At 45.3% G+C, this 15,894-nt stretch overlaps 1 protein-coding gene across 2 annotated transcripts; it reads left to right on the top strand.

Annotated features, from left to right (window-relative positions):
- The first annotated feature begins 1,305 nt into the window (after positions 1–1,305).
- On the top strand, positions 1,306–6,797 carry DUSP6 (dual specificity phosphatase 6). Of its 2 annotated transcripts, none has more exons than XM_079139206.1 (3): positions 1,306–3,240; positions 3,837–4,274; positions 5,313–6,797. In XM_079139206.1, exons 1-3 carry the CDS (start codon positions 2,826–2,828, stop codon positions 5,618–5,620), a joined length of 1,161 nt encoding a protein of 386 aa, XP_078995332.1. In that variant the 5' UTR covers positions 1,306–2,825; the 3' UTR covers positions 5,621–6,797. The 2 variants fall into 2 exon arrangements, with proteins under 2 accessions (XP_078995332.1, XP_078995333.1); XM_079139207.1 differs by having other exon boundaries at positions 1,314–3,225.
- The last annotated feature ends 9,097 nt before the right edge of the window (positions 6,798–15,894 follow it).

The following is a 15,894-nucleotide window of genomic DNA, read 5'->3' as shown; positions in this document are numbered from 1 at the left end:
GTGTTGCAATTATCCTCTCAAATCTGTGCTCTACTCAGGTAACTGCACTTTAAAAACAGGTAAGCCGAAACCCAACTTCCCTCCTTTCTTGTTGCAGGTCCTGGGTTGAAAGGAGTGCTGTTCTCATTCCCGCTGCAGGGCATCCTACCTCCAGCCTCCCGACCCCTGAACCCAAAGACATAAAAGGGTCTTGGGGTGGGTACGTAACAGTTGTGGAAGAATGTGGAGGGGAGTGCCTAAACTCGCGCAGGCCGCCCACACTGGAAATGGAAAATATCCAGTAAAATATGGGCGTATCGTTCCAAAGGCTGCCCAAAAAAGGCTCGGGGAGAGGCGGCAACCCCCACCTTCGCCGAACACGCTCCCCCAGGGGCTGCCTGCCTTCAGCGGAGCTCCAAAATTGGCAACTTGGGCCTCGCAGCCGCCTTTTTTAGCCCACATTTCCCAAACCAGGGAAGAGGCGGGTGACTGAAAATGTAAATTGCAGCGGGGGCGTGCGCAGGCAGCTCGTGGGTGCGGGGCGTCGGGCTAGGGGAGACCCTGTGACCTGAGGCATTTTCGCTGCGTTCGCAGTGGGTGCAAAACGCAGGGAAGGAAGCTCCAGGAGCGGCGGGCGGCTACACCCGCTTCCGCCTCCCAGGCAGCTTTGGGACAAAGCGTGGCCTCTTTTCCGCCCGGGGTTAGGGAGGGGAGGCCGGATTAGGACTCCCGCCTTCCGGCCACAGCCCCTCGGCTCCTCCGCTCCCGCCCGCCGTACACAGGTGGTTTTCCGCTCGGGAGGGGCAGGCCTCGGCACTTTTATATAACAATAGGGCTCTGCTCGCTGGGAATGCGACTCCGGGCCCCGCCGCCCCCCTCCTCCATCCGGCTCCTGTTCACCCGCCTTGCTACCCCGCGCCTTGGCTGCGGGCAGCAGCACCTCCCCAGGTTACCTGCGGGCTGTGCAGGACAGCAGAGACAGTCCCTGCGACTCCCCGCACTTCTTGGGAGCAAAGGGTTCCCGACAGGATTTCTTTCTCACCCTCCCCACCCCGAGTCCCTGGTCTCCACCGAATCCAGAGTTCGGCATTCAGCCCGGCACGCGTCCACCGGGTGGTACAAAGCCCCGGCTCCCGCCCCTCCCAACTTGCGAGTGGGAAGGTGGGGGCAGTGGGGCGGTGGCAAGGAGCGCAGCGCGCAAGCGCGACTGGTTCTCCTGTCGTGCACTGCGCGGGACAGGGGAGGGGGGCGGTGGGAGCAAGCGAGGGGGCGATGTAGGGCAGGGTACGAAGGCACTCCTTTGACTCGCCGATCTACAGTAACCAATGGCTGAGCCAGCGTACTGGGGCCCTGTAGCCTGCGGGCTTTGCGGGAGTATTTCCCAATGTCCCGCTGATGGCGGGGAAGGCTGGTGGTGCTCCGCACGTTTTAGTGCACAGAACCCAGGCAGCCCTACTAGACCGGCTCTTCCGCCAAAAGCCGAACTCCTTGCCCAGAAATCTTTGAAGAGCACGACTCTGAACGCGTGTTGGGTGACTGCGGCGGGGCGGGAGTTTGGTGACTTGGGTCCCCGGAACAATGGCTCATAACGCCTCAACTGCCGGACAGGAATAAAAGCTTTAGACTGCCCGAAGAGCTTTTTTCTCCCTACGGTTTAAAACGAAACACTGTGTGTTGGGTGGGGAGGCTTCCGATTTTCTGGATAACCAGAGGTTCGTTTGGTTGCTTTAAGTTGTTTCAACAAAATCCTGGTTTGTTTCGAAAGATGTTGGATTAGCATTTAACACATCGTCGGTCACTAAAGCCCAGGCAGTTCACTAGCCCCAACACAGCCTCTGCTAAAAGAACATCAGAGCAAACAGAGCTAGGCTTTTAAAATAGGCAAACAAATGCCACACACTGCCAAAGAGGGCGGGGGCAGGGGGTTAAGGCGAACTTGAGTCCAAGTGAGTTTGAAGGGAATAAAAAGGGAAAAAAGTCGGCACAAGTTTTCCTAAAGCAAGCTGGAGAGCACAGGAGTCGCAAACAAGGGCTTTTGTGCATGCTAATTGCACCATTTGTGTGCAAAAGTTCCGACGCGAAGTGTGAACTCTCAACAGAAGGAAACATGAGACAACTGAAGTGCCCTGGTTTATGTGCCCTGCTCCTCCTCCACCGCCGCCTCCTCTTCTTTCTCCTTCCTCCCGCGGAGCCCGCTGTTGCAGCTTGTTTGCACTGGGGCTTATCCGGAGCGGAAATTCCTTTCCGTTTTTGTGAATGACAAACTCATTAACAATTCATCAACACAACCTGTTCCAGCCGGCCCGTCCCCACGGCAACAGCCCCTTCCGCAGCGCGCTCATTGGCTGGCTGGGAGAATGTATCCATTGAGACGCTCGCTGTTTGTATCCATTGAGGAGCTGCCTCGCGCTGGGGGTGTGCGAGGACTGGGTCCTAGGGGCTGTGAGCAAATCGAGTTTTGAATAATCCTGGGAGAAAGGCGCCCGGGTGGATTTGAGGTGCAGCCTTGTAGGGAGGGATTAGGAACCTCTAGACTTTTTCCCCTCCTCTCTCAGTAGCACGGAGTCCGAATTAATTGGATTTCATTCACTGGGGAGGAACAAAACTGTCTGGGCAGCTTCATTCAGAGAGATTCATTGACTCCCAGAGTGAGCGGCTGCAGCCGGCTGCAGAGACTGCCGGCTTCACTTCTGTCTCGCATCCAGCCGCTAGCTAGCCTCGGCTTGGGAAAGGTGAGGCCGAATTAAACCCCGCTCCGAGAGCGGCGGCTTCGCTCAGAGCGCTCGGCCTATGCCAGCCCGGAGGGGCGTCTGGTAGGCACCCCGCCCTCTCGCAGCTCGACCCCCATGATAGATACGCTCAGACCCGTGCCCTTCGCGTCGGAAATGGCGATCAGCAAGACAGTAGCGTGGCTCAACGAGCAACTGGAGCTGGGCAACGAGCGGCTGCTGCTGATGGACTGCCGGCCGCAGGAGCTGTACGAGTCGTCTCATATCGAGTCGGCCATCAATGTGGCCATCCCGGGCATCATGCTGCGGCGCCTGCAGAAGGGTAACCTGCCGGTTCGCGCGCTCTTCACGCGCGGTGAGGACCGGGACCGCTTCACCAGGCGCTGCGGCACCGACACCGTGGTGCTCTATGACGAGAACAGCAGCGACTGGAACGAGAATACGGGCGGCGAGTCGGTGCTCGGGCTGCTGCTCAAGAAGCTTAAGGACGAGGGCTGCCGGGCGTTCTACCTGGAAGGTACGCGTCTTGGGGGTAAGCGCGCGGGGCAGGGCGGGGATGTGCGGCTACCGGCTTGCGGGCCGGGCGCGCCGGCTGAATTCCTCTGCTGCTCCAGGCTGGCGCTTGAGTCGCGCTGCCTAGCCAAGGGGCTGACCGCCGGCGAGACAGGGGCTGTGAACCGCGAGCGTTCCCCACGGGAGAACTCGGCCAGCCTGCACTCCTGTTTCCGGCCATAGGAACCCGTGACCCATGGTTTTTTTTTAACAAATTCTGCGTGTTCTTCCTCGGAACATCGTCCACCTTTCCCTGCTTTTCTATCATTCCATTTTGAATTTAAATGTGCAGGACCAGAGAGGTTGTTGCGGGTGCAGGTTGGCACCTGCTAGCCCCCTCAATATTCGGAAAAGTTGCCATTTTGTGCATTTCCGGATTCAAAAGGATAAGGGTTCTCAGGGGAGACGACTGTTAACAATTCCCAAAGGTGCACATTGAAGTGTCTTACATTTGACTCTGCGTGTAGGTGAATGGAGGGTGTTCGAGGTGTTTCCTGCACCCAGCTGCGGTTCTCACAAGCTGTGAAAACTACTACGGCATCTCGGGTTACACTGTTGCTTTTCTCGTTCTGGCAGGTGGCTTCAGTAAGTTCCAAGCCGAGTTCGCCCTGCACTGCGAGACCAATCTAGACGGTTCGTGTAGCAGCAGCTCGCCGCCGTTGCCAGTGCTGGGCCTTGGGGGCCTGCGGATCAGCTCCGACTCTTCCTCGGACATTGAGTCTGACCTGGACCGAGACCCCAATAGTGCAACGGACTCGGATGGCAGCCCGCTGTCCAACAGCCAGCCTTCCTTCCCGGTGGAGATCTTGCCCTTCCTTTACTTGGGCTGTGCCAAGGACTCTACCAACTTGGACGTGTTAGAAGAGTTCGGCATCAAGTACATCTTGAATGTCACCCCCAATTTGCCCAATCTCTTTGAGAACGCAGGAGAGTTCAAATACAAGCAAATCCCCATCTCGGATCACTGGAGCCAAAACCTGTCCCAGTTTTTCCCCGAGGCCATTTCTTTCATAGGTGAGACTAATTAACTGTGGTGGTTTTGACTTTTAAATGCAAAACTCGTGGCCATTCATAGAGTTTAAGCCGGTAATCGTTCTTGCTACTTGCTAATTTGTCCAAGGCAGGTCTCTAATATTCTTCTGGTGTTCTTAATTCTGGCTTACTACTTGCTAAGGAGAGAAAAGTGTCTTTTGACACGTCTTCAAATCTCAGGTCTATCTGAAACACTTGTTTCTTTGAATCTTTCAATTCAGGCATTTAACAAGGTGGCCGTTCATAATCAGACAACAGATTTTTCCCAGTCTTTGAACTGGGAATGAAGGTGAAAAAACTGGATAGAAATATTTATTGTAGACAAGATTTCTAGCATTGCTTTGTAATTTTAAAAGACCTAGGAGTTGTTTTAGGACACCAAGTTAGTTGTTGGAAAGTCCTATGAATGCTAAATGTTATTCAGTTGAGCGATACTTTGATACGGGGTAACAGTGAGACAGTGTGGGTAACCTGATCCGGGCAGGAAGAACTGTGGGCTGGAAGCCTGGGAGAAGTGAATCTCCAGGCATTGTAGTGCATTTCCTATTACAAAGGAACTCATTTTCAAGCCATGTCGACATCCTGTTCCTCCTAATGGGCTGTCCCCTGTGACTTCCCTCTCTCTTTTAAAATGCCTGAATACCTCCATTGTTAGCTGCACAACAGTTGGGGAATAATTTAATAGACCCTTGCAGTCTGCTTGTCTGTATAAAAGGCATTCATGACCATATTGCAGGGTTTCTGGTATTCACATGCTGAGGCAAAGAATGCACACATTAAGGAGTTTTTTGTTGGTAGAAACTTAATACAAAAGCTCTCTTTTCAGAAAATATCTGAAATATGTAATTGTGTTCAGTGTACATGTTTATTTCAGTGATACATTTTCTGCTGCCTGCAGGGTTCAACTGCCACACACAATTGTTTCATATCTTTTTCTTCCACATTCAGGTTTTAGACTGATCATTCACATAGGGTGGTGTTCAGCTTACTGAAATCTTGCTTTTCTTTTTGTGTTCACAGATGAAGCCCGGGGCAAAAACTGTGGTGTCTTGGTGCATTGCTTGGCTGGCATTAGCCGCTCAGTCACTGTGACTGTGGCTTACCTTATGCAGAAGCTCAATCTGTCCATGAATGATGCTTATGACATTGTCAAGATGAAGAAATCCAACATCTCTCCTAACTTCAACTTCATGGGTCAGTTACTGGACTTCGAGAGGACGCTGGGACTCAGCAGCCCCTGTGACAACCGGGTTCCAGCACAGCAGCTGTATTTTACCACCCCCTCCAACCAGAATGTCTACCAAGTGGACTCCCTGCAATCCACGTGAAAGGCCCCACACATCTTGCTGGGATGTGTCCGTTCCTTCCGCAGTTTCTCTTGGCAGCGTCAGCTGGGCTGCTTTCTTTGTGTGTGGCCCCAGGTGTCAAAATGTCACCAGCTGTCTGTATTAGACAAGGTTTACAAAGTGTGGAATTGGTTATTACAAAGGGAGAGATTTGTTCCATTCTCTTTGGAAGGACAGGACTCACTGTCTAGTTACAGGCAGTAGGTTTGCTCTGCACCCATGTGTACAGCCTACCCATGCAGGGACTGGAATTCAAGGACTTCCAGGTATATAGGGTAGGACCAAATGGTAGGGTTAGGAGCATGTGTTCTTTAGGGCCTTGTATGGCTGTTTCCTTCTGCAAATGGAACTAACTATATATTGTCTTCAGTGAAGACTGACTGATTCAACTTTGCATATAGAGGAGCCAAAGAGAGATTTCAGCTCTGTATTCGTGGTATCAGTTTGAGAAAACAATTTGATACTTCCTTTGATTATTGTAAATATTTGATCTTAAATCACTTCAGAGTGTTTGGATTGTATTTTTTTTTTCTTTGATGGGTTTAAAATCATCCAAAGGGAGAAAGAGCAGTATGCCACTTCTTAAAACAAATGAAAAGGAACATTTTGCTCTTTTCTAATCCAAAGGGTATATTTGCAGCATGCTTGACTATATTGTACCAATTCTGATGACATTTTCATGGACATTATCACTAAGACCTTGTTATGGTGCAGTCTTCAGTCTTTCATATATTTTCCTTATGATTTTTTTTCTCAGTGTAGTTTGACTATGCCTTATCTTTGTAAATATATTGGCTTGTGTTGTCTTAAAGGGGATATCTTGGACAGACACCAAAATCATGGGCTCAATTTTTTTTTTTTTTTTTAACTTCAGCTGTGCTAAACAGTTTTATTACCTCTGTACAAAATTCTTCAGGGAGTGTCACCTCAAATGCAATACTTTGGGTTGGTTTCTTTCCTTTTTTTAGAAAAAATTTGTATAAAACTGGAAGTGTGTGTGTGAGCATGGGTACCCATTCGATAGGTGGAATGCATCAGATTGTGAAGAAGGGAGAATTAAGTTGCTCCATTAAGTTCATGGTGTAAAGTTTTGAGCTGGAATTTATTATAAGAATGTAAAACCTTAAATTATTAATAAATAACTATTTTGGCTATTGAATGTGTATCTAATTTTACCTACATACAGAGTGACTTCTAGAAGTTTTCAGCCATGGCCTGATAATTGACTGTAGGAATAGCTAGGTAAAATTCTTATTTTTAAGCTGTTCCTAGAATGTTTTTCAGGTGCAATTTATGAAATTCATGTTTTGCTTCAAATCAAGATGGCATCATAGAATGACTGTATCATGTTTATATGTTCTGTTGAGTATACTTCAGGATAATTTAAGATGTTATTGCCCCCAAGGAAAAGTCCGCATCTACCTTGCTGAGTTATACAATTCATGAACAGCCATAAGAAGGTGTACCAAAATAAGGTGGTAGCCACATGTTAACCTGTCTGTTCTGTACTGTCAGGAAGATGTGTGGGTGGTTATTTTTCCAGGCTGTGGTTACTATGTGGCAATTCTGCAAGTTATCCTAGCATAGGCATGCTGAATCCCGGAATGTGGTCTTTTCCCCTCATGTGCACAGGGCATGTTCTGTTTTCTCATTGAGCCTGAATCTGGCTTTGAATTGTGCATTGGCATTTGAGATGAAACTTTGCCATCCTTGTTTTAATGTGCTTTTGTGCTTAACTGGTTTAGAATGTAGGTCAGAATCCCCTGTTGAACCTTAGGTGGAGATAATTTTGAATAGTTGTTTCTTTCCATGCTAAAGACTTAATATTCTGTCGTCGTCCTTGACTTGTCTCCCCACCCTGAGTGTAAAAGAGTACACAAGCCAAAATAAAGGTAAAGGTGAGGGTATAGAATCAAAACAACTAGAACATAACATTTTGGGCTCTTTCAACACGAACTCAGTTCCTTCCTCTGAAGTAAGGAAGATGAGCTTTTAACCCAAACGGCACATATGACATGTCAGTTCAACTGTTTATAGTCTAATGTGTTAGGAGACAAGTGACCCATAGCAATTGCATGAAGCTGCCCAGTGTGATTTTTGAGCAACTAAATATAAAAAGCAAACAGATGCTGCAGAAAAATAACCAAGTCAGTCTCTTATTTGGGTGTCCCAAGTCAGCAGGAGCACACAGAAAGGAGAAGTGGATTGCAGTTCAACTTGGCTCCTGTTAATCCAGTTCTGAACAGTTTCCGCTCCTGGCATTCCCTAAACTGCCTGTTCAAAGTAGGGATTTGCAAAGCAGCCTTAGCAATTTCCTGTCCAGCTGCAGCTCAAGTAGCTGGTTGCTTTCTCTCCCCTTTCTTTTCTCTAATTTCTTTTTTCTTTCCTTCTTTCTTTTTTTTTTCTTTCTTCCTTTTTTTTTTTTTTAAAGTATGGGCTGTGGATAATTTTAGTGCATTTCCTCTTTGTGGATTATCATCTCTTTCCTCCTTGCCTGCATACATTGAGTTCCTACTGCTGGGCTCAAGCCCACAGCTGGCCTCCCCAGCACTTCCTCTCGTTTCACCGTGGGTTTGTTGTTTGTCAGTCCACTTCTGAAATTAATAATGTTTTCTGGCCAAGTGCCACAAGCCATTACCACAAAGGGGAAGTAACACATATGAATAGCAGGAAGCCATGCAGGGTCACAGTGTGAGCTGAACCTGTGGAGGAGCATAATTGAGCCTGGCCCATTCAGCAAGTGTCTGAGGGCAATTTGGGGAGAGGGAGCTCACAGCATTTAAGCAGCTCAAGCTGAGAAAAAAAAAAAGTTTCCAATAAATTGGGAGCAAATGGTCTTTGTCACCAGTGTGAATAAGGGAGCCAGAGCAAGGAGAATTTAGGGCCCCCATAAAGTCACAATGTTTGGGGTTTCTCCCCTCTCTCCTGGCATATTGTTTCATAAGCTGGTGAACAGAGGGGAGCCTGTTTCCCTCTCTTCCCACCAAAGGACTCGTGTTAAATGGGTGGTTTTTATGGTTCACATAGGCCAGAAGATTCAAAGAGCTATTCTCCTTCCTTTGTTTTCTTCTCTGAAAGGTGGAAGGTCGGAACTGACAGCACGGACCCCCACTCGCCCTGTGCGCCTCCCTTTCTCCTGGTCATACCAGCACTCCTCTGGCTCTTTTGTGCTGCATGAAGACGGATCATTTTGCATCTTGGAGTTGGGCTGGCTTCCTGAATGGAGCCTGCATGGTTACTAGGGCAACCTTTGCCAGCAGCGGCAGCTGCTCGCCCTCCCTCCTCACCTGCTGTCCCCATTAGAGGCTTGCGCAGGTCTCAGACAACACTACCTTTCTTGGCCTTCTGTAGGGGCCTGGGGGGCCCTTGGGAAGAGGATGTTATCTGCAGGTTTGTGGGGGCTGCAGGAAACTTAGGGCATGCAGTAATTAATGGTATGGGCTGATCTTCGGGTTAAAATTGGAATGAGGAAGGGTTATCTGGGGATAAAGATACCAATACAGTCTTGAAAGGAATGAAAGTGGAGTTTTGGCCTGATGGTACAATGAGCAGACCTGAGCTGTAATCCTGCTTTCTCACTAATGAATCAGTTAGCTCTGGGCAAGGTACCTGACCTCTCTGAGTTGTTGTTTGTTTGTTTGTTTGTTTTCCTTTTCTGTAAAATGGGGAAATGTTTATCTCTCATTCTAGGGTTTTCTTAAAATTCTAGCTTTCTGATCATGGATTGGTGACACTAAGTGATAAAATGAGGTATGGAGTGGGTGAAGCAAATAACATTTATTATGGGTTCCAGATACTGTACTTTGAGGACACTAGCATCTCATTTGATCCTCAAAACAGCTCTGTGAGAGAGGTCCTATTGTTATTCTTATTTTCCAAAGAGGAAATGAGCAGAGAAAGGCCAGTAATGCTTAATGCCCACCCCCATGGGATACCTGTTCACTGTCTACCACTGTTGGGGACTGAACTTTGAACCATTAATTCTTTCTGCTGCAAACTGCTCGTCCTCGTCTGTATATGCTCTTCTTTATAAAGTCCCGTGATGTTGGCTAGGAAGTGGTGTTCCCTATTTTATAGCTGAGGAAGTAGAGGAAGCTGTCAAATTAAACCTAAATTCGACAGTCAAACCAAACCTAAATTCGACAGTCAAACCATGAAAAGGTCCCAACCTGGTGTGCCAGGTGTCAGTTCATCTGGAACCTTCTATCCTCCCTTTCCACAGAAAGGTTGCTCATTTTGGAGTCCATTAGTACATGAATTTCAAAACAGATTTCCCTAGGGATCTCTAACCTGGCAAGCAGATACGGGGCCTGGGCCTGGCCCTGACTCTTGCTCATACTGCCCTTTCAAGATTACACAAGATAGTTTCCCCAAAGGAGCTCACTCTCATACTCTGATCCCTCCAAAAGAAACGTGGGAGAGGAAGATGGGCAAAGGAAGGGCAGGTGGTAGGCTGGAGAGGTGAGGGTAGACATGGTGAAGGGGGAGGACATATAGAGGGCAGGTCATGTGGTAGCTACCTGTAAGACGAAATTCTTGAAAAGTTCTCCTTAGAAAGTCAGTCTGCAGACCCATCCTGCTTCACAAGGATTATTTTAGATATAAGTTCACATGCAATTCCCCACATGGCTGTATTTGTTTTCTAAAAGATCCTGCAAAGCTTTCAAATGCCCTTACTCCCCTATGTCCTCATTGCTCACGTTGCAATTGGCTCTGGAGCAGCCAGTTTTGATGAATGAATCTTCAAACTTCTTTAAAGTTAGTAAATTGATTTCCTAAGAGGATTGAAGGGCACAGAACAAAGTTTGAGCAATTCACAAATATTTACCCAGGCCTTGATGTGTGTTGCACTGGTTCAACGAAACAAGGTAAAAATAAAGGGCAGCTAAAGACATTAATAGGACCCCTCAAAGGAGGGAGCCATGTTATATTTCTAGACGTTGCTACTCAACCTTTCTGCTAGTGCCCCAAATCAAAGAGGGTTCCTTGAGGGACACATTCTGTATGTCCTTCTTTGCCTCAAAAGCCAACTAACATTTTAGATCCTGCATTTGAATAGTTACATGAGAAAGGATTAATAGTTCACATGTATGCAGTTTGACTCACCCACTTCTCTACTTGTAGAAAATACCATTGAAGAAGGTGTGTAGTATATCCATTGCTTATTATTGCTGGGCATGGTGTCACACACCTGTAATCCCAGAGACTGTGGAGGCTGAGGCAGGAGGATCTCAAGTTCTAGGTCAGTCTCTGCAAATTAGTGAGGCCCTCACAATTTAGCAAAACCTGGTCTTAAAATAAAAAAATAAAATAAAGGGATGGGGATGCGGTTTAAGGTTTAAGTACTCCTGAGTTCAATTGCTGGTGCCACAAAAAAAAAAAAAAAAAAAAATTCTGATGCACTAGAAAAGTTTTGAAATAACATTCCTCCAAAACTGAAGTCAGTCAGACACACAGGAAAAATGAATAGCAGTACATTATCTTGTAATGATATCTTAAAAGACACAAAGCAAATCTGGAAAAGGTTCTTGCTTCACTAGAATTAACCCCTACCTGCTTTTGGAGAAAATTTAAGAATTTGCTACATCAATTTTGTGTGTGCGTGCGTGTGTGTGTGTGTGTGTGGGGGGGTGTCTTAGGAACTGAACCCAAGGCCATGTACAGGCTATACAAGAGCTCTATCAGTGAGTTACAATCCATATCATTGTTTTTTATTAGGTACAGTTTAATTTCTATTGCAAACGTTAATAGGACAAAAAGGAAAGAAAGAAGGGAAAGTACGAAAAGAATCTTTGGGAGTGCCCTGTCACTTTATTTTTTATGTTTCAGTTATTGTTATAACAAACTACTCTGAAATTAGTGGCTTCAACAATGATCATTCAGTTTGTTCATGAGTCTGCCTTTGGGCAGGGTCCCTAGAGAAGTCCCATCTCTGCTCAGTGTAGTATCATCTGGGGCAGTTCAACTTCAGGCCAAGAGACCCACTTCTAAGATCCCTTTTTAACTTCACTGGCAAACTACTGCTGGCCACTGCAGCTCAGCAGGGCTGGGGCCCAGGACTTTGGTTCCTCTCCATGTGGCCTAAATTTCCTCAGAGTACAGTGGCTGGATTCCATGGATGAAATCCCAGTGAGGGTGCCAGGTGGAAGTTGCATTGACTTTTATGATCTGGGCTCAGAAGTCACTTCTGCTATACAGAAGTTCAAGGAGAGGGGATTTAAAAATACACTTTTAGTGGAGGAGAGACAGGACTCTGAAAGAATAGTTGGAATAGAAAATATTATTGCAGTCATCGTTGGAAAATACAATGTTACATCTTACATGGAAGATGTTTGAATGTAAAACTGTAAGAAGCAGCAGTGCTAGGTGCAGTGCAGTGGTGCACACCAGTAATCCCAGTGGCATGGGAGCCTGAGGCAGGAGGGTTGCAAGTTCAAAGTCAGCCTCAGCAATTTAGTGAGGCCTAAGCAATTTAGTGAGTTTCTGTCTCAAAATAAAATATAAAAAAATGCTGGGAATGTGGCTCTGTGGTTAAGTGTCTCTGGGTTCAATCCCTAATACCATCTCCCTCCAAAAAAAAAAAAAAAAAAAAAAGTAATAATGAGGCTAGGCATAGTGGTTCAGGCCTGTAATCCCAGTAGGACTAAGTCTGGGGAACTTAGTGAGATCCTGTCTTAAAAAAAAAAAAGGGAGGGGATGGTGCTGGGGGTGTAGTTCAGTAGAAGAGTTCAATCCCCAGAACTGCCAAAAAAAAAAAAGGGGATCCTAAGGAGATAAATCAAAAGAAGCTTTGCTTGTGTTAGTCTCTTGGTCCCATCTTGAAAGCACCATTTTCAATAACTGCTGTCAATATTCTTTTAATTTTACTTTTTTCATCTGTTTTTATGTTAACAATAGAGCAATGCCATCAAAACATTTTTTAGATTGAACTATTAAAAGAGATTTTCATAAAAAACATTATTTTGATGGAGAAAATGTTACGTTTGAAATTTGTTCATCCAAGTTATCGAATCAATAACTTTCCTTTCTGGAGAAAACTCTATTCCCACTATAGGGAACACTATAAGACCCTAGCCAGGCCCGGAAGTGCCCCATTTTCTGATGTCGGTATTAGTTTGGGGATGGGACCAGCTGATCATATTCATCATATTGCAATCTGAATTTATGTATGGAAATGACTTTCCCTTGGGGTTGCTAAGCCACAGACCTTCTGAGTCAGATTATTGGAAATGAGGCTCAGGAATCTGTTTTTTTGCAAAAGATCTCTAGGTGAGTCTTTTGATTGTCCAGTTTGGGGATTACCAGCTCTGCCATGTGTATCAAATTGGTAATTAATTTAATCCAGCATCTCATCTCTCAGTATTCTCAAAGAACAGTGAAATGATCTTGACAAATATTTCCCATAACACAGACATCAAATGTAGAGCATAGAATTTTGTGTAACTACACATAAGCTATGACAGACTCACAACTGTAGACTTTTTTCTAGTTTATTATTTGACTTTTGGAATAGCACTTGAAAACATGAATTGTCCTGCATCACTTGATTTTAATTTCACCAGGGCTTCTGTGTCTTTGCTAGGACTTGGTGTTACAAGCTCCATAGACTGTTTCAGTGCCCCTTTTGATCTTAGAGACTCTGGCCCACTGATCACATTTTGTCTTTCCAGGGTAAACCATTTCAAAGTTTCTTTAATTTTTTTTCAAATCTTAATCAGTTTAAGTGTCTCTGGACAGTTTCTAGGTTCATTATGGCATTTTTGAGGTTCAGTAACTGGAACTATATGCTGTATTTCTGGAGCAGATGAATTCTGGTGTCTGGGTGTATGTGTGTGCGTGTGTGCGGACACGCCTAAGATCGTACTTTCTATTTTGTTCTTAACATCCTTCCTGATGATGCTTGCTTTTGTGACTGCCACAATACATTGGACCCACCTCTTCAGGGAATGGTCGGCAATGATGCCATCGTCCTTTCCTGGATCACGTCTGCACTTGGAGGCCTCCGTTCCCCCGATGGAAGGTGGGTTTTCTACTGCAGCCATGACCAGGCAAAGGGACTCCCCTGATTATTTTTTGTCAGGTTGGTGTTTTAAGTGCCAGCAAACCTGACTGTCCTCTGCATATTTGAAGTTTCACTTTACCGATATTTAAATTGTTTTTGGAAATTTGTAAGCAAGACTGTTCTATGTATAAATCCACTAAATACACTATTTATTTATTTATTTGCTTACTTACTTATTCATTTTGGTACTCGGGATTGAACCCAGGGATGCTTTATATTTGAGCTACATCCCCAGTACTTTTTTTTTTTTTTTTTGTGGTGCTGGGGATCGAACCCAGGGCCTTGTGCTTGCAAGGCAAGCACTCTAACGACTGAGCTATCTCCCCAGCCCCCCAGTACCTTTTATATTTTTATTTTAAGAGAGGATCTTGCTAAGTTGTTGAGAGTCTCACTCAGTTGCTGAGGCTGGCCTTGAACCTGCCTTCCTCCTTCCTCAATCTCCTGAGTCTCTAGGATCCCAGGCATGTGCCAATGCTCCCAGCTACATTCACAATTTTTAATATATCTTTAAACAGAACAGTGATTACACTTTCAATCTGCCCTTAGAATACCCATTCACAAACCTAGGCGTACTAGGACTTGATTTAAAAAGCCAATGAGCCTCCTATGAAAATATTTTTATGATAATTTCAAAAGTCCTTATCCTTCTCCTCTAATTCTAATAAGAATGCTCTTCCCAAACCCTTCCTACAAGGAAAATAAGAATTGACACAGATCTCTATCCAGGTTTAATACTTTTAAGGACCCTAGAATTTCCTGACAGAAACTATTCGAGTCATAAAGGTTTTCACAAGAGAGACAATGGGCAATGGGTGTGGCTCAGTGATAGAGTTCTTGCCTAGCACACGTGAGGTCCTGGGTTAGTGGGTTTGGTATTCCCAGATGTGAACTCATATCCATCACTTGTGTTTGACCATGAGCAAGTTACTTGGTCTCTCTGAGGCTTGGTTTTCTCACCTATGCAGTGGGAATAATAACAGTTGATGGAATCATGAGGATGCAGTGAGACAATTGATAAAAAACACTTAGAACAGTGCAAATAAAGTGTGAAGAATGAGATTCCAGGGAGTGGATCTATACCATACACACATTCCCCATTCATTAGTTCCATGATATGTAACCCGTCATATTCAGGGAATATTCTGGGGGTCATAAAAGATAAATTCAATGTAAGTCTTGACCTTTTGTTCTTGATAAGAAAACAACAACAGACACAAATCATTATAAGATGTACAGTAACCAGGAACATGAAATTAAAAACATAGGTTCTAGATTCAGATTCAAACATTAATTTTATCTGCATTTACTGATGTAACCTTAGACCAGTTGTTTAATCTCACTAAGCTTTTTCTTCTCATCTGTTAAAAAGTGAAGATAATAACAGTATTTATCTCAAAATATTATTGGGATTAAATGAGAAAATCCACAAAAATTGTTTGGCACTTTGACTGACTCATTGAGGATAATGTTAACTATTTCTATAAAGCATCCAGAAGAAGTCCTGCAGAAATTCAGAGGAGCAGAGAATTTCCCTCTGTTTGGGGAAGGGAAAAATCATGGAAGACTCCCTGTAAGAGGTTGATAAATCACAAAGCAAATTTGAGTTTGTTGAAGAACAGAAGTTGTACATTACCATGCAGCTGACCCAACTACATTAGGAAGTAGGTTTTATAGGAATATTAAGTCTTCATCTTTCAGATGAAAACAGAAATCCAGAGTTTTAATTAAGCAACTTGCTGAATTTTCCCCAGGAACCTTTCGATAAAGCTGGTATCTGTCCTCAGGTCTACTCCAAGGCGGAGATTCTCACCATCTGCTCAGTGCCCCTCCGCATAGATGTGGGGGTTGCTCATCTGAAAGGCTTCTCTTTTCCCTGGGATGAGGATGAGGGTAGCCAGGGAGCTGAATTTGTCATTACAAGATTCAGAGTTGTGGGAATTTGTGGCATACGCTCTCCAGGTTATATCAGGGTGGAGACCAATCTTACTGTTCTGTGGGAAAACAAAACAAAAACCGTGCCTTTTTAATCACTGGAATGTTAATGTGATGCTGGACCACTCTGACAATTTATTATCCTATGGGTCTCTTGTCCTTGCCTTTTTTCTGGAATTCCAATCCCTTCTGCATTGGTTGTTAAGATGTAGCTAGTTAAAACACAAATTGTTGTTCATAGGTTAGATTCTTTACCTAATCT

The sequence above is a fragment of the Sciurus vulgaris genome, assembly GCF_902686455.1.
Source record: "Sciurus vulgaris genome assembly, chromosome: 5".
NCBI classification, from domain to species: Eukaryota; Metazoa; Chordata; class Mammalia; order Rodentia; family Sciuridae; genus Sciurus; species Sciurus vulgaris.
This window is presented reverse-complemented; position numbering and strand designations above follow the sequence as displayed.